At 40.8% G+C, this 18,281-nt stretch overlaps 1 protein-coding gene across 1 annotated transcript; it reads left to right on the top strand.

Annotated features, from left to right (window-relative positions):
• The first annotated feature begins 8,268 nt into the window (after positions 1-8,268).
• On the top strand, positions 8,269-18,225 carry sall3b (spalt-like transcription factor 3b). The gene is made up of 4 exons (XM_004569237.3): positions 8,269-9,220; positions 13,074-16,025; positions 16,109-16,440; positions 17,371-18,225. The coding sequence occupies exons 1-4, from the start codon at positions 9,139-9,141 to the stop codon at positions 17,761-17,763; spliced, it is 3,759 nt and encodes a 1,252-aa protein (XP_004569294.1). The 5' UTR covers positions 8,269-9,138; the 3' UTR covers positions 17,764-18,225.
• Positions 18,226-18,281: the final 56 nt, after the last annotated feature.

The following is an 18,281-nucleotide window of genomic DNA, read 5'->3' as shown; positions in this document are numbered from 1 at the left end:
GTGTACAACAATCGTTTCCATATTCTGGATTATAAAGGTGAAAGATAGTTGAGTTAGATGATACAAAAGATCTCCAATGTGAGCAGCTGTGGTTTCATCCACTTTCGACTATTACTGACGATTTCCTGGTGAGGTCTAAGAATTGCATATTTTCATACATTTGGAAAAAGTGGGATCAATTGTAAAAATTAATTCCTCATCATCATCATTGTCAAAAAAATGTTTACTTTGGTTTACGAACAAATATCTACCAGAGATGAACTCCATACTCTGCTCAACCTTTAGTCTAGCACAGGGGTCGGCAACCCTAGGCACGCGTGCCACACTTGGCACGCGAAGGGTTAACTGATGGCACGACCATAGCTGGACTGGCCATCGGGCATACCGGGCATTTGCTCAGTGGCCCGATGATTTTTTATTTTTTTATTTTTTTTTTGTAATGGTATGAACAATGAAAGGTGGTGGATTAGCCAGATGCTGGTCGGTGTGTAAAAATAACTCAAGTTGTTTGGTGGTGGCTGTGGCGGTGCTTCCTCAGATTCAGTAAAATTAGCAAGTGGTGGAGGCCAGCAGGTGGATGAGGGAAGGGGAGGCAGGAGGAGGACAGCCCCGAGGCAGCACCGGTCCGAGTATCAGGCTAACTGAACTTCAGGTAAGAAGTTATGACCTGCAGTCTATCTGGGTCAGATATAAACCAAGTTTAGGTGGAGTTTATTTTCGTTGTGCTGACTTTTTACAGTCAGTTACAATAACTCGTACTGTGTGCTAGCTAGCATGATGGAGTTTCTATACAGCTGGTTGGGTGCTTTGATGTTACTGATAGTGAACTTTATTTTATTCATAAGGTTAGTTAGTAGAGTTGCCAACCGTCCCGTAAAAAGATGGAGTCGTCCCGCATTCAGAGAAAATATCATGCGTTTCGTGTTGAGCTGAGAGGGGACGCAGTTTGTCTAGGATGGAAAAAGAAACAAAGCTGAAGTTATTCTGTCGTTACGCTGCACAGCTGCCTCTTCTCCTCTCATTCTCTCCCCTCTCTCTCCTGTTGCTACTTCAATCATGAAACTGATCAATGATCAGCTGATCGGCTTTTCTCTCTCGTTTGTTTATCGCCCACTTTGCACCAGAAAGAAGAAACCGCCGGATGTTGTGCTAAACAACAGCAGCACGTTTAAGCTTGATCAGCTGTTGTTAGAATTTATTTAATATTAATTTCTAGTATCAGCTGATGTTTGCTGGAGCCACAGCTGCAAAAAAAGCTGCTGGTCATGATATGGTTTGGTTATCTGGTGAGAGGGAAACATGAAGATGAAACCAGGAGATGTCCTTACTGAATCATCAGAGCTGAACAGGTGATGGAGAAACAGGTTTACCTTTTAGGTGACAGGAATGAGTTGAAGGGAAGTTATGAACTGTTTCTGAGAGACAAATAACACCAGGATCTGTTTCTAAGTAGCTGACAGCTGGTCTTTTTTTTTGTTTCAAAATAGCTGATAACTATTCACTGATAGCTGCCAACATCTGCAAACAAATATGATTCTATAAAGTGGTTCTATATATTGTGTAATTGTTCATATAGAGCATTATTAAATTTATTACTAATATGGCACATAATATGGCACACTGACTTCTGAGAAAATTTTAAATGGCACTCGCCATCAGAAAGGTTGCCTCCCCTGGTCTGGCACCTAGTTAAAGATATACTAAGATGGCAAACGTGATGAACATTGTACCTGCTATTTCACAGATTTTGTCTAAAAGACAAAAATGTCAGACTATACAAAGACTATACAAGACTAACACTATGCAAACCTATGGGAAATGCCATTAGTAATGTAATTACCTTCATATTACCCTATTTATCTACTGTCATGCTATGGTTAGCATTTAAAAGAATCACTTGGCCTGAATCCTGTCTCTACTATCTTGACTTCTTTTGTTTTACATGCTTCTTTTTCAAATCCTGTGTGTCCACTTGTATTTTCACCCCCATCCCCTCTTTCCCGCAGCCCTCTGTTCCTTCAGCTCCTCAGGTACCAGATCACATCGACAACTGATGAGTTGTAGCAGATATCAGGGTTGTATGTGACGCTCTGAAGGGTGTATTTCAAAAGGGTTTGGGGTCATATTTCACTGTTTCAGGGCTGAGGTGCCGTCATGTATTAATTAAAATCCAAATACCCCTATTGATTGTGTTATCAGGCTAGTGCAGCCTGGGCTTGCTGTATTGATCCAGCCTGTGATTTACGATCATTTTCTAGAAAAATCCCTTTGTGTGATTATATGAGGAAACAGAGCCTGAGTGAGTGCAATTCTTTTAGAGATATTATAGAGCACAGTGCCAGTGGTGGAGGGCTAAACAGACTGCCACCCTGAAGCCCCTCACAGGAGAGATATTTTCAACTAGAAAAATTGTTATGATCCTGTTGGTTTCAATGAAAAGTAAATCAAAGGAAGCAGCTGGCTCCACACACTCATGAGTTACAAACTGCGGCTGCTGCCTGTGGCTTTCAACATTGCACCTCTTAGATAATGTGGGTAATTTAGAAATCCCGCCCTATTAATGAGCTTGACTACATTCCCAAAATATACTTTTAAAACTCATTCTCGCTCGTGGGTAAAAACATTGCATAATTACCTACAAAACACCTCCAATTTTCCCCTTCTTTTAGTTTAAAGACGTGCAAGTGTGATCTGAAAACTTTAACATTTAACAAATCTGTCATTTACAAAACAAAAACCTTAAAAGTAAAGAACAATATTTCCACACTGAGTCAGTGCGCTGTCACTGTGAAGAAACACTACAGTCATAAATCAAAGAAACTCTCTGGCATGCTTCCTGAGCTGAACCACCTTACTTCAGTGTGCTATGGCGAGCCATATGCGATGACTTTGTCAGCAAGAAGGCTGTAAAACTGACAATGATTGAGTAAAATAAGCCGCTTGGACAAACATTTTCATGATGTCATACGTTAACTACTTGCAGCACAATGCTGCTTGTTCCAAAATACACTGAAAATACTGTCATTCACAAACAAACACAGAAGGACAACAGACAACAGTCGTAGATCCTGACAAGGACTAAGTGTGTGTGTGTCAAATTTCAAAATAAAAGTCCTTTTTTTTAATCAAAGACCAATATGATGTAAAATTTCAGAATTTTTAAACTAAACCTTCATTTTCACACAGGAACTGATTTAAAGTGTGACAAAGTGGGTGAGAAGACCATTTGTCTACATTCTTAGTTAACATTCTTGTTTTGATTTAACCATATTTCACATGTAATCTGCAATAGGCAAACATCTACTATCCCGGGTTTGTTTATGTTCTGCACTTTTACAGATTATATAATATAACATCTTGGTTTAAATCAATTCATACAAGTTTGTTAAGTTAACAAGTTATTTCTTTCAACTGTTAATTTGTATTGTTTGAACTTACCTTTACCTACCTGTCTTCCAGAAGCAAAAGGAGGAAATGTAGTTCTACTTCCTGCTTTATACCTTCTGGGTTCATCTGAGGTCACAGGAAGGGACCAAGTGCAGGAGGGGAAGAATTCTTATAATTTAATAAAGTTGATTTTAAAGGGTTTATAAAGAAATAGATTTAATGTTGTGATATGTATTGATTACACCAGAGTTTATGTTGCCAGTCAAGAGGAGAAAGTAGAGGATGAATATAATCATGTTCATCTCACCTACCTACTGAATGGAATAGTCCAGAGGAGAAAGTGTTTGATTAAGGGGACTATTTAAGCAGACGAACTCAGGTGTTTCGGAAGAAAGGTTCAGGTCAGTGTAGCTGTGTGCAGTTTGACCTTAATATCCGTTGATTTAAGTTCAGTTATGTTTATTTGAATTGAGTTAATTATAGAGTTGAGTTTCTTATTTGTTTCTTTGTAAATATTGTTGGGCCACAGAATGGTGAATAAATCACTTGCTACACTGGACAGCATCAGTCTCCTGCACTTCTTTGACCGCTTAAGTCGAGTCCTACCACATAAAGCTACTATTTATTTTTCTGTTAGTGTCCCTGGCTGTTTGTGATTTTGTGGGTCAGGTATCGATGCTGTGACATCCTGGAGCTCTGTAAAGATGCTGACCGTTTTACTACGTACACCTGTGTGCCTGAAAAGGTGGCTGGCCACTTAATTAGGCACATCTGTGACCGCTTTATTAGTTACACCTGTGGTCACTTTATTAGGTACACCGTGTGCGTAAAAACGGAGTCAGCCACTTAATTGGGTACACCTGTGTGTGGCCACTTTATTAGGCACACTTGTGTACCTGGCCACGTTTTAGGTACACCATTTTAGGTAGGGTGTATGTGCCATTTTATTGGGTACATACACCCTACCAAACTTTAACCTCAACCTACAGGAGACAAAGCAACGATCTCTGTGCGTAGCAACAATGCAACAGCAATTTCTCCAGAAACTGTACAGTCCAGTTTTTCCACTGTATTTGCTGGGCAGCTGTGAAATGTTTAACCTTCAAGTAACCCAGTGAGGTAGTTTATGACCCAGCTGATATTTCTAACAATAAAAGATGTTTTCTACTGTACCACAATTTTTTCAGTCCATTTCTGCTCTAACTTTTTATAGTTTTTAAAGGAATTGTCCCATTGGTATGGTGAGAATAATGGAAAGTTATGTAGGCATCAAGTTTTGTTTTTTTTAACATCATAAGCTTTATTTTAACACAATCGTTCCCTTGTAATTACCACGTTTTAATGTTTTTCTCTGAGCCATGGCTAACAGATGTAAGAGAAGACAGGAGGCAAATACAAATGCCTGACAATGAAAACGGCTCTACTGAGTCAGAGTAACCTCTTCATGCATAACAAAAAGTATTGTAAAAACAATAATTAATGGCTTATTTTAGAATATCAGTCTTATATCAGTTCTTATATAAAATATAAAAAGCTAATAAATCACCTCACTCTGTCATTTTAGTCACTACAATAAGTCAAAAAAGGCAAACAATAGCATCCTCTGGTTACATCCTCACATATTTATCATACCACAGAACATATGTGGCTCTTACTTTCCTTATTAGCACAGAATGTAATTTGATCTGTAGATTTGTCCATTATCAATGAACTTCTTAGGAAATCAGGCTTAGCTAAAAGAGCTTTTAAAAGAATATTTGAAGAATTTAACACCAATGTCCTCCTAAGCATGTATTAAATTATTTTAAGACGATCTAACAGTCTATCAACTTCACTTTAAAGCTCACTGTAAATCTTCTGCTCATATTAGGATCATTAAAAATAACATTTTAAAAACATTTTAGTGAGTTTAACCAGTTTTTGGCTCCACAATCACCACCACGTAGGCCAGTCAAGTTTCAGTGAACACATTGAAGCTCTTTAGGTAAAAATCTGTGCATAAACATTTTTATTATTCCCTGCAGATTCTCTGCGAGGCTTTTCCTGTTAGTCAGTAAATACCTCAGTATGAATAGATAGTTTCAAAGTCTTGCCGTGTCTTTCAGCCTGATATATCTCTGGAAAGTTTTGCATTTTTCTCGTGGCTGATCACTGTCTTCAGGGGCCATTAGCTTGTCATATCTCCATCTGTGGCCTCATGCTCTGTACAGCAGCCTTCGCATTCCTCAGTTGGCACCGGCTGATGAGCCGCTGGTGTATCTGCTCCTCCTTTTAGTTGCTAGTAAATCGCTGCCTACTGTAATTTTCATACAGAAAATGTGGCTGCAGAGAAGCTTCTCAATTCTGAAGCATCAAATTGTAATCTTGGCGAGTACGTCGACCTCACTGTCAATTTCTTGCTCACAAATGACTGATACGCAAATGTGCAAAGAACTTAAACATTACAAATGACAGATTTTAACTTTCATTTTATATTAATTCAAACATAATAGTGTATTTGGCCTATTTTCAGACACGCAAACACTTTGTTATATTAATTGATATCTTTTCCAAGTTCTTGTGTAGTGGACAAAACATGAATGAATGTAATCTGTATTAAATGTGATGTTGTTTTTAGGAGATGTGCTTGTTGATTTGTTGGTATTTATCATTTCCAGGCTCCTGAAAGAAAAGAAATACCTTCTATGTTATTCATGCCATAGCCACTGATATCACATTTCCTGTTTTTTCAGTTGTTAGTGGATATCAGGCTAGAATGATTATTACTGACTATAACAGCCCATGTTTGGAAATTTAATCCTCTTCCTCCTTTATATCAGATATTTTGGCATATAATTATAGGCGGGTACGGTTTGATTTGTACAACAAAATGAACATTATGTAACACAAGGAAGCATGACACAAAAAAAGAAAACCATGAGTCACTGGCCCTGACAGCGAGGCATCCGGTGGTAATGGTTTGGGTCCTTTGTGCCATGATGCCTGGTTTCTACAGATGTGATGCTGATGCCTGGTTATACCAGCCCACATTTCTGCAGGTTTAAGAACTGAGTATAACATTGAATTAAGTGGCAAAACGTCATGTTCATAAATCCATGTGATGAAAATTATAGTGGACAAAATCTGCAAATCATCTGTGAGTTTCTTGCCATAACCCCTCCCTTAGTTACTTACTTCAGTGGGTCCAAATCTGGGCCCAGCAATTTTGTGGTGCAGTACTTGTGCCAGCTTTTTGGCACCAGCGCAGGTCTTTTTTTTTACTGGAAATGCAAACAGCTGGTTCTAGATTTGGCACTGGTACTGGATTGGTGGAAAAAAAGGTTGCAGGAGGAAATTAAGGTTGAGCGCACATGAATACATACTTGTTCTGAAAGATCACTTTTAACTGTGTTCTCTTCCAGAACAACAATGCCTTCATCCGCATGAATCAATAGTGGCTTAAAAGTGTTGTGAATCATGTGATATGGCCTTTAAAGTCATGTTTAAAAGGTACTCACTGATGCTGTGGTCCAAACCAAAACAAAGGTACTTCATGTTGTTTTCTTCTTTACCCATCCTTATATGCTATTGCTGTATTTTTTGCAGTATTTACAGCTTTAAAAGTTATTTTTAGACTTCTCTTCATTAAATAGCCTGGAATACTACTGGTCAGTTGTTTTTCCAACAAAACCACTGAAAACAAAAATTCTACTGAAATCCTGTGTAATAGCTTCATCCAGGATTCAGGACCTCTTTGTTTCTTAAATTAAGCCAGTGTTTGTATTGCAATCTAACACCACAACTCCACTTACTGCTGCCCCAAAATTAACTGGAGACTTCTTCTGCCCTGCTGAAAAAAAGCGAAGCAGTTTTAGCAGCATAGGTCGCCAAAATAGCATCATGAATAACTCCCAAGTGCCTTTTTTGTTTCATTATTAATTAAGTGATTTGTGTATTTTTAGTGTAATTGCTTACTTTCAGCACTTATTTATTAATGAATATAATTTATTTAAGTGGCTCAGCTGGATTACCTTTCCTCCTCATATTAAACAATATAAACTGATACATTTGTTTGTCTAACAGATGTTCACAATGATTAAAATCAAGTGGTGCTTCGGGCATAGAGTGGAGTCTGCACGGGTGGAGGCCAAGTTAGAATCTGGAAGAGATCATGGTCAAGTAGTTGCTAGTTTGATTTTGTGTGCTGACGCTGGTTACAAAGAATCAATATCGAATCAAGGAGGGTTGAGTTTCTAGATAAGCGTTCTCGGCCACTCTGGCTATTCATCATAAGTCTGTAGAAACCTGATAGGTCAGAAGAAATTATATTCGAGCAAGAGTGGGGCCTCCTTATCTCTCTATAGCAGGGGAATAGGAGACATGCCGATCAATACCAGGCTGTTGTGTAGTACTTGCAATTATCAACAGCTGATTCTGTCGTCCCCCAGCTGCATCTTTTAATACCACATAATTACAAGTTTGGGGACAATGTCTGGTGAAAGGGGATTACAGCTTTGCTGAAGTATGCTTCATTCTTCTCCCAGCTTTGAAATAGCTACAGTCTGTGGAAGGGTTTCAAACACATTTTATTATACACCTCATACTCTTGCATACTTTCTTTTTTAAAGGATTTTTTAATTTATCGATAACTGAGCTGGATTTAAGTTTAAACTCTGGTCTGTATTGGCTGCTATTATGTCAACCAACCGGTAAAACATATATACAAGCTACAAAAAAGGTGTATTCAGCCTAGTTTTATTTTCAAACTGAGCTCATCTGGGTTTATCTTATACACTTCCCTGATGCTCACTCGAGGGAGGATTTCTTCTCCGACACATTTTTCAGTCTATTATGGCGCCAAATTGTGGGAGGTCGTAACAAATGAAGCAAGGGCTCCAACACCTCCTGTGGTATCCTGGCAGTAGCCTATCGCAGGCGGCTGAAGGGCATCTAATGATGGACCGGAGGCGGAGGCAACAAGGAGAGCGCCGGTAGCTCGGATAAACCAGGGATCTCACTTCCGATAGTCACCAGTGCAAGATCGGATCTACGTACGACCTGAGTGAGATTTTTACGCACAAAGTTTGACTTTACGCACGTATCCAATCCTGCGAAATCTGATCTGTTAGGGAGTTACCTCTTCCGTCGCGTTGATTCTGGGCTTGAGGCAGTTTTAGGTGTTCAGCCTATTTTCTCTGAGGGTGCTCCTGCTAGTGTTACGCTTTTGCCGCGAGTGTGTGTGAGGGATTCAGCTGGGACATCGAGCCATCCACCTCCCGAGGAGTCAACTCAAAGTGGAATGTCTAAGCCAATCCAAGAGCTGAGAAAGGAAATAAAACAATCTTAGACTCAAACGGACTATCTAAAGATGCAGCATTTGACCACAGAGTTAAAACCAAGACCGTTCCAAAACGCTTAAGACTCTCAGGAGTTCAGATCGGACTAAACCATGTTGGCTGCTCGGAGATGTGCGTAAAATCAGCCGCACACCGGACAGGAAGTGAACTAATTATTATTAAACACCATCCCTCATTTCCATATCTACCGTGAGTTGGCTGGACGGCAGCCAATCACCCATCGAAAGGCAGCTAGAGTCGTAAAAGCATTATCCTTCCTCCATCATAATTACACTGACATGCGCAATCTGCACTCGGGCATCAACACCATCCTCCGATCTCTTATTTCACCGAACCCGCTCTCCACGAAGCGTCCCATTCGCTGCTTGTAGATGATTCGGCGAAAGGCAGCAGCGAGGCGCACAAACAGATCAACATGTCCCGGCGAAAGCAAGCCAAGCCGCAGCACCTCAAGTCAGATGAGGAGGCGATACAGACCGGACTGCTCTGCAATAATGGTAAGTGTCCGGGGAGCTTTGGACGACTTTTCAGGGGGGTTTTAGGCTGCTGCGTGAAGAAGAACTGTCGTCTTAGACGGTTTATTCAAAATGATTTATTCTGTTACAAAAAAAACTTTTTAGGCAATTTGTAAAATAAAATAGAATGCAAATTAATTTAAACAATTTTACTTACCATTTTCTGCGGAAACACACCTATTATTTTAGCATTATTTCTGTATCACACTGTTTAGCTTTCAAGTCTCATTAGGGAAACTTTTTAAAGATAAAATCCGAAAAAGTTCATGATTTGATCACAAGGAAGCTTTTTTCATTTAGTTTTAACTTTACTTTGACTCGTGCAGGTCGAGATTTAACAGCTGGAGAAGATGTTGACACAATATGGAGTAGCAACTGTAGACTGAAATCTTTTAACATTTTTCTTTATGAACCAAGTTCAATGTAATAGTTTATTTGCTTGGTGTTTAAATGTTGAAGAAACAGGACCTGCTGTGAAGGACTGCGCCGAAACAAAACCCCCACATGAAGCAAGAAACGCACGGAAATCTTATATTTTGTTTCACATTATGTTCATATTTTATTTTATTGTATTCTTTTAATTTGGGGGGCAAAGTCCTCCTGCCAACTATTAAACTTTTAATGATAAACATTCATATTATAAATCAAATAGAAATAGTCTTAAAAGAAGCTTCTTAATAAAGTAAGACGTTTAAGTAAGTCAAGACCCTTTTTTAAATATATATGTATATTGATTTAAAGTTTTTAATTATAACATTAGGGAAGTCCATGAATAAAATAATGACTAGGGATTATCAGCGCATTTCATATCATTTGTAAACAGAACAAAATCATTAAAACATATGACCATCCCATGTTAGAGTACACTATAACTCTTATCTTGTATATTTTCAGTGTCAGGATTTAATCTGGTGTGCTTGCAGGAAATCCTCATTCAACCGTTTAATCAACAAAGAAGCTGAGCATTAAATTGTATCAGCATTAATATTTTAAGTGTAAATCAACCTTTAAACTGCTGGAAGAGGCCAAAATGTTTACTGAAATTTAACAGAATTTTAAAATTAATCTTTGGCCTCTCAATTTGGTGCAGAATCAGCTGAAATACTTTTACATTCCACCAGGGACGTAAATATAAATTCATCCAAATAATGCTGATGTAATATCATTCATTTGACTTATTTTAATTATGTTAATGTTGATGGAGGGTTTTTTATTATTGTTTGCATAACCCTGAAAAGTAAAAGGCCTGTAAATGAAAAAATCAGCTTCACTGGTGGAATCGCAATTTTTATCATCATTGCCGTTTTTGTTGCGTATTTTTCATTGAATTATATGTGACTTTGTTTTTATGCGTGGCTGTGAAAAGGTGTCGAGTGTGGAAGAGGCCCTCCTGACTCGGGCCCTCCCACCGCCCTCCAGCCAAGCAGGGGGCTCCGCCACTATGAGCTGGGCTTTGATTGAGCCTGCTGACTTAACCTTTGGCAGCATCACCCTGAGAGGGGCAAGTGGTCCATGTCTGGATCACAATACAATTAGTACATCTGAACCATTGACCTCTGCGACCCAGAGGTCGCGCAGAGAGTCACAGAAGCATTAATGCTGGGCTGCGAATCTGTTTGCTTTTCAGCTGCAGCTTCATGATTTTTTTCCCCCTCTCTCCTCTCATCGCCAAACCACACAAGAAACCAACATAAATCTGTTTACTGTTCCTGACATTATGGATTGAGTGAGGGTGACATTTTTAAATAAATTCCCATCACGTGTTATTACATTTGGAAATATATTTAAAGGTTTAAATCAAATCCGATCTTTTCTTTGTTTTCATTGGAAGTAAATCTTACAGAGAGCAGACAAAATCCTGTGCTAAAACAGTGGAAGTGTTTTCACTCCTGTGTTTGCTGAATCGCCCTGGTGATCCTCAGACCACCCACTTTGTGAGGCAAGGACTCTGATTATTTACCCATGACAAGTTTGACTTTCAAATAGATTTTTCTACTCTGCTCTGGTTACACTCTTACTTCTTAAACTGAAAAAAAGTCTGTAAAAAATTCTTTTTATAAAATCTCTGACGTGCCACATTTGGAGCTACATGTCTACAATAGGTTAGTGAACTAATTTTCTCCTTAATGCAGACATTGTTCTGCGTGTTTGCGTGAGGATTTGTTCAGTGTGTTCGTATAATTGTAAATATAACAGACGTCTCCGGCTGCTTTTAGCTCCAGCACACTGGGAGTAATTCTTTTAGGTGGTGAAATGTGATAATTGGAGTTTATTGATTTAAGTCGGAAACACAAACACACACGCGTGTGCACACACACACGAATTATGTGCACATATGGGGCCACACAGACACACGTTCGTGTCAAATTTAGCACAAACACACATCTTTCAATCTAAAATTATTTAAAATTCACATTTAGTTTGCTTAAGGAAAAAACGCTGACAGTCCCTGTGAACGTGTCTTTAACGTGTGATGCTTACAAGAATGGAAGTTTGTAAAGATACTCAGTTAACAAAATCCAATTACAGTCGTTCCTAATCCCTGAAAATATCCATCCGTCTAAATAGTCAGTTTTTAAAAATTGTTATCCTTAAATTAGTGTAGCAATACCCGGATATATGTGCAATAATTCAGTAGTGATTTCCCCAAAACTTCCCATCTGGCATTACTGTCTGTTTCCTAATGGGGCAAAACCTGAACAGATGCAACAGTGATCATAAAGTGTGAAATCCTGTCATAAGGAATGTCACATATCAGCTACTGAAACGGGGCAAAATGAAATGAAGATTTCAAAATAAAGAATTGTGCTAAAATATGAGAAAATACAACAGGAAAAGTCTGGAAACGAGGACGACAAGGCACGCTCTTACGTCCTGTTCACGTCAGGGTATTTTTTAGTATTTTTATTTTTATATGTATTTTGTATTTTTGGTATTTAGATGCATGAAATACAAAAATAAAAAAGAGATATGTGTTGCTGATGCAGATTCACAGATGTGTTCCTGAAGAAATTTGAGAAGACAATTAAATTTATCAGACCCTGAGAGCGAACACGATGTTTTAATAACAATCAGGGTATAACATGTGTTTCAGGTTGTGTAGATTATTAAATGTTACAACAGTTTTTTTAAGTTTAGGTTAATTCACTTCACTTTTTCCAAATAGAAATTTTGACAAATATGTGTTTTCACACTCTTTACTTTTACTTTAATTTTACTTTAAGTGTGAGTTGAAAACTTCTGTCAGACACTTAAAAGCAGTCTTTTAGAGTCACGTCTCATTAAAAATGAACACACACTCCACAGCTGTAAACTTTGAAGTAGCTGAGCATGGTCTTTGGTTAAATGCAGTTTTTTATATTAAAAATAAACCTTAAAATGCCCCAAACCTTTCCTCCTGTGGTTCATAATTTGTTCTCACATACAAATGCACGTGTGTGCATAACGTTTACGGCACATATGCAGTTTAATCTAAATTTGTTTTAGATAATTCCTTGACAAACCGTCCCGTTTCAGCTTGACATGTTTGTTATCTTTGGACGCTGCAGGGTGTCTTGTGGATTTCAACGTTCAGTGGAGTTAAACAATGGTTGTCCGCACAACACGAGATTGGAAAGATGGACTCACCGCTGTGTGTGTGTGTGTGTGTGTGTGTGTGTGTGTGTGTGTGTGTGTGTGTGTGTGTGTGTGTGTGTGTGTGTGTGTGCACGCACGAGTGAGAGGGGGAAGGGACCATAGGTGAAAGGTGATATAGAGAAAATTCGTCCCACCGACGAAACATCGGGACATTCAGTGATCAGTTTCCCATTCTACTCTTGTTTTTTTTCCTTCTCAGGGATTTTGGCTGGCATGGAGCAAGAGAAGGCCAATGAAGACAGTGAGGAAACACACATCTGTGATAAATGCTGTGCTCAGTTCTTCACTTGGACCGAACTGTTAGAGCACCACAAAGTCTGCACTGAGGATCCCTTGGTGCTGATAGTGAAGGACAGCGAGGGGATGCCTGCACCGGAGGAATCTCCTGTCGGGCCGTCTCCAGTTCCCAGCGTAGCGTCCAGTGACTCATCTGCTGCAGAGTCCACGGATGCCGGCTTTGAGCTGGGAGAAACACTGGTGAATGACAACGACAGTCTGGATAATTTGGAGGAAGGGAGGGAGCGGGATGAAGCTATGGAGCTTGAACATTGCCCACAGGACAAATACACTACAACGCCTAGCCCCCATCCCCCGGATTCAGCTGAGTCCACTCCTTCCCAGATGTCTGCAGCTGCCAGCTACAGCATGCCGAGCACCAACGTGACACTTGAGATCCTTCACAGCACCAGGGTGGCTGTTGCCCAGTTTTCCCAGGGGATCAATAGCAGCGGTCCAGGAGGGAAGGCAGCTTCAGCAGCTATCCCGGTGATCCTGGAACACCTGCTAGCTCTGCAGCAACAACAGGTCCACCAGCTGCAGCTTATAGAGCAGATCTGCAGCCAGGTAGCTGTCATGAACAGACAACCAACACAAGCAGCATTAAACCCAGTCTCCAGGTCCCTGTCTTTGGCTCCTAACCCTTTCCCCTCACAAGGGATCATCCCTCCTCCCGTCCTGCCACTGTCAGGAACGATTCCCTCCGCCATTAACGGACAGGCGGCTGTTTCTTTGTCTTCTGTGCTTGAAAAGTCGCAAACCCTGCCCTCACAAACTATATGTGGACAGCCCACATTTAAGGATGTCACATGTACCTCAGCCTCCTCAGAAAACACGACCCCATCTCTCTCCAGCTGCAGCAGCAGCAGCATCTCCACGTTGCTGCCTCCTTACACAGGCTCACACACCAGCAGTGTTAGCAGTACTCAGACACTGAGCTCCTCCAGCCCCATTTCGCTGGCACAGAGCAGTCTACTCAGCTCTTCTTCTAGCCTGCCATTTCTACCTCAGAGCCCCCCCAGCAGCGTCATTTTTCCCAATCCCCTGGCTAGCATTGCCGCCACAGCTAATGCACTTGACCCTCTCGCAGCCTTGATGAAGCACAGGAAAGCGAAACTGCCTAATGTGTCCTTGTTCGAAACGAAGCCCAGCCCAGAGGAGCCCTTCTTCAAGCATAAATGCAGGTTCTGTGCCAAAGTGTTTGGCAGCGACAGTGCTCTGCAGATCCACCTGCGCTCCCATACAGGAGAGCGGCCCTTCAAATGCAACATCTGCGGCAACCGATTTTCTACAAAGGGGAACTTAAAGGTGCACTTTCAACGGCACAAAGAGAAGTATCCTCATATTCAGATGAACCCCTTCCCAGTGCCAGAATATCTGGATAATGTGCCAACAAGTTCTGGGATTCCCTATGGAATGTCCATCCCTCCAGAAAAACCTGTCTCCTCCTGGCTGGATAGCAAGCCGGTTGTAGCAACTCTGCCAGCCACTCTGGGTCTTCCGCTTTCCTCCACTATTACTAGTATCGGCGGCTCAAATGACCCTGTAAGTGTAACACCATCTGTTAAATCTTCCTATGAGCCAGCTCCTGGTGAATGTGTATCTGTGTCACCTAACCACAGAGGCAGCGAGGCTCGTTTCTCTCCCGTTTTAGAAGCCTCCAGTGTGCTGAAAACAGAGGGGGTGCACCTGCCCCAGAGCTGCACCAGTAATCTGAGACCCAACCTTGCCTCTGAAACAACCAGCACCACCATCCCATCTGTGACCACCACACCTGAACCCATCGCCTCAGCATCTCCTGCCTCCAACTCTCCTTCTCTCTCATTAAACTCAGACGAAATAAGACTCCCATCGTGTGGCCTCCTGGATTCTATGCAAACATCTGAGACCTCAAAGCTTCAGCAGCTGGTGGAGAATATTGACAAAAAGATTACAGATCCCAACCAGTGTGTCCTCTGTCACCGTGTCCTCAGCTGTCAGAGCGCGCTCAAGATGCACTATCGCATCCACACAGGCGAAAGACCCTTTAAATGCAAAGTGTGCGGCAGGGCTTTCACCACCAAAGGAAACCTGAAGACTCACATTGGCGTTCACCGAGAAACTCTCCCAGTGCAGGTGCAACACTCGTGTCCCATTTGTCAGAAGAAGTTCACCAATGCTGTTGTTCTTCAGCAGCATATCCGCATGCACATGGTTGGTCAGATTTCAGAGTCAGCCGCGGTGGACGGGCTGCAGGAGGTGGACAGCAACGTGTCTTTCAATGAGAACAACTTTGACAGCCTGAGCAGCAATGGCAATGACCTCATTGATGATATTTCAATGGAAGAGGATAATGAGGATGGTGAAGAGGAAGTGGAAAATATGGAGGAAGGCGCATATACATCTAAACCCTTAATCTCTGATTGTAATTCTCCCCCCAAGTCTTTAGCCATTGTGTCAAGTATAGCAGCTCTGGAGAGACAAATGAGAATGATTGACTCTGCTGTAAGCCTAAACCAGTCATTTGGTACAAAACCCCTAATTAATGGTTTTAAAGACAGCAGCCAGCTCAATATTGAAGGCGCTTTATCAGAGAAAAGGGTGGAGAACTGTAGTGAAAACAGCCCACATGTGTCCGAGTCCTCCTGTTCGCCTTGTGTATCAGCGTCTCCCTTTCAAAGCAACTCAGAAAGCATGACGATCAAATCACCGGCAGTTGACAACAGCAGGCCAGAATCCCAGGAGCCTTTGGCAGCCTCAGTGAAGAGAGAGCAATTTGAGTCTCCTGCCTCTGCACCAGCAGCTGCCCAAGAGCCGAGAGGAACACAGCCCGGCAAACTATGTGTGAAAGAGGAGATGCCTTACAGTATGTCATTCCAGCTGAGCAGAGAGAGAGGTAAGCTAAAAATGCCATGTAAATGTTTATTATAATAACCTTAAAAAACAGTTTAGTTTTGTAAAGATAACTTTATACTGCAGGTATTCCAAGCCTGATTACCAGCACTTCATCGGGCTTGATAAAAACTGAGGTGAATGGTCACAGTCAACCGAGCACCCCGATGGAAGGGCACCATCCTCCGTTTAGCATCCACATCACCCCAGCGTATCCGTCAGTTGGTAGCCCAGGTATGACCTCCCTGCTAGGCCCTGCGCCTCCTCGGCGAACCCCAAAGCAGCACAACTGCAATGTCTGTGGGAAGAACTTCTCCTCAGCCAGCGCCCTGCAGATCCACGAGCGGACTCACACCGGAGAGAAACCGTTTGTCTGCTCGATCTGTGGTAGAGCTTTCACCACAAAAGGCAATCTGAAGGTAGATAAAAACTGATGTTTTTTCTGGTGTGTTGTGTTGTGTTGTGTTAGGACCTTATCAAGGAAAACTGTTCCCTATTGCTATTAAGTTTTAAAAAGTGCACAGTAGGTGAACCAGGACTCATTTTACTGTGGTGAATATTGGATAAGACAAGACTTCCTGCAAGACGGGAATCCTTTAGACCAAGAACCTGGTTTCAGTTTTAGAGAAACAAAGCATTCAGAGGATCTCTTGTTCAAATGTGTCTAAAAGTAAAACAGTCCATATTGAAAAACAGAGACAGATGAACTAAACGAAAACAGAACATTTACCAAGCATACATATTCTTCTCTACATGGTATCTTTGCTTATAAGAATCCATTAACGCGAATTAGGAAGCATATCGATGGAAGCTTAAATCATGCACCTTTCAAAATAAAAGACTGCTTAGACTATACAGGTTTCTGTAGGATTAAAACTTTGTTCATCATTTAGTGCAACATCATACTAACACTGACAAAATCTCTGCTATTCACCACTTGGATCTTAAAAATCATAACTGATTATTACTTTTACTTCTTAAATGTTAAGAAGTATCAAAAGTAATTCCCATTAGAATTCCTTAGAACCCCAGATTGCACCTTCATAATGTTTGTTTTTGTCCAAAAACAAACAAATATTTTACAGTATTGAATAATCAGAAAGGTTTCTGATTAATTATTAATCAACAAATCGATTCTGGATCAAACAATAAAAACTTGCTGTTCAAACTTTTATTTTGTCAGAGCCTAAAAATGACGTTTAAATAAATGTATTTGAACCATCAGGGTGTGTTTGAAAAAAATCAAAAGATCTAACATGAATAAACTGTCAGCTGTCCTATAGGTGATATATAACTATGTTTGTATTTTGAAAAAGATTACCACATAACGCTTTAAATGCCATTTTCAGGTTCATATGGGAACTCACATGTGGAACAATGCACCGGCAAGGAGAGGCCGGCGGCTTTCTGTGGACAACCCCATGGCTTTGCTGGGTGGAGAGGCAGTGAAGTTTGGAGAGATGTTTCAGAAGGACCTGGCAGCTCGAGCCATGAATGTAGACCCAGGATTCTGGAACCGTTACGCGACAGCTATCACCAACAGCTTGGCCATGAAGAACAACGAGATCTCGGTGATCCAGAACAGAGGCATCCCTCAGCTTCACCCCCTCTCGGCAGGCATGGACAGAGTGAGCACCGCAGGAGGTCCAATTACCAGTCTAACCAAGACAGGCATCGACCTGGGAAACAACAGACATTTTTCTCTGCTGATTGATGACAGTAAAGAAATTGGAATCAATTGAAAAAAAGACAAACGTTGTGAAATTATGCAAGTTATTATGGACATTAAAATATTTGTAAAACACCTTGTTTGTTCTTATGTATTATATATAGACTTGAAAAAGAACTTTTTATGACTCAACAGAGAATAGTAGGTTATTCACATTTTGCTATTTTACTTTGCAGTCATTTGTGAATGTGTTTTTCTACACAGTAAAGAAGTTGTTCAACTCATACTGTAATTGACAATTCCTTAGATGTATGGTTGCTCTGAAGAAGGGAACATATGTCCGATAATCAATAATGCAAAGAGTCTGCTTTCTCCTCCGGACACCTGCCCGCTGCTGCTACAGTGAGAGCAAAGCACAAAATATGCTCGTGAACATCCACATCTATGAACTGAAAAGATACGTTGTCAGTGTTATGGTGAGAAATTGTCTTTCTTAAACAACAGTCGGACCAAATAAAAATCAGAACACACCACCTGTATGTTCAGATCTATACGTGACACTCCTTAGTTATTACAGCACTTTTTTTTTTG

This window comes from Maylandia zebra, linkage group LG22, assembly GCF_041146795.1.
Source record: "Maylandia zebra isolate NMK-2024a linkage group LG22, Mzebra_GT3a, whole genome shotgun sequence".
Lineage (NCBI taxonomy): Eukaryota > Metazoa > Chordata > Actinopteri > Cichliformes > Cichlidae > Maylandia > Maylandia zebra.
The sequence above is the reverse complement of the archived record's forward strand: the minus strand, read 5'-3'. Positions and strand labels throughout refer to the sequence as shown.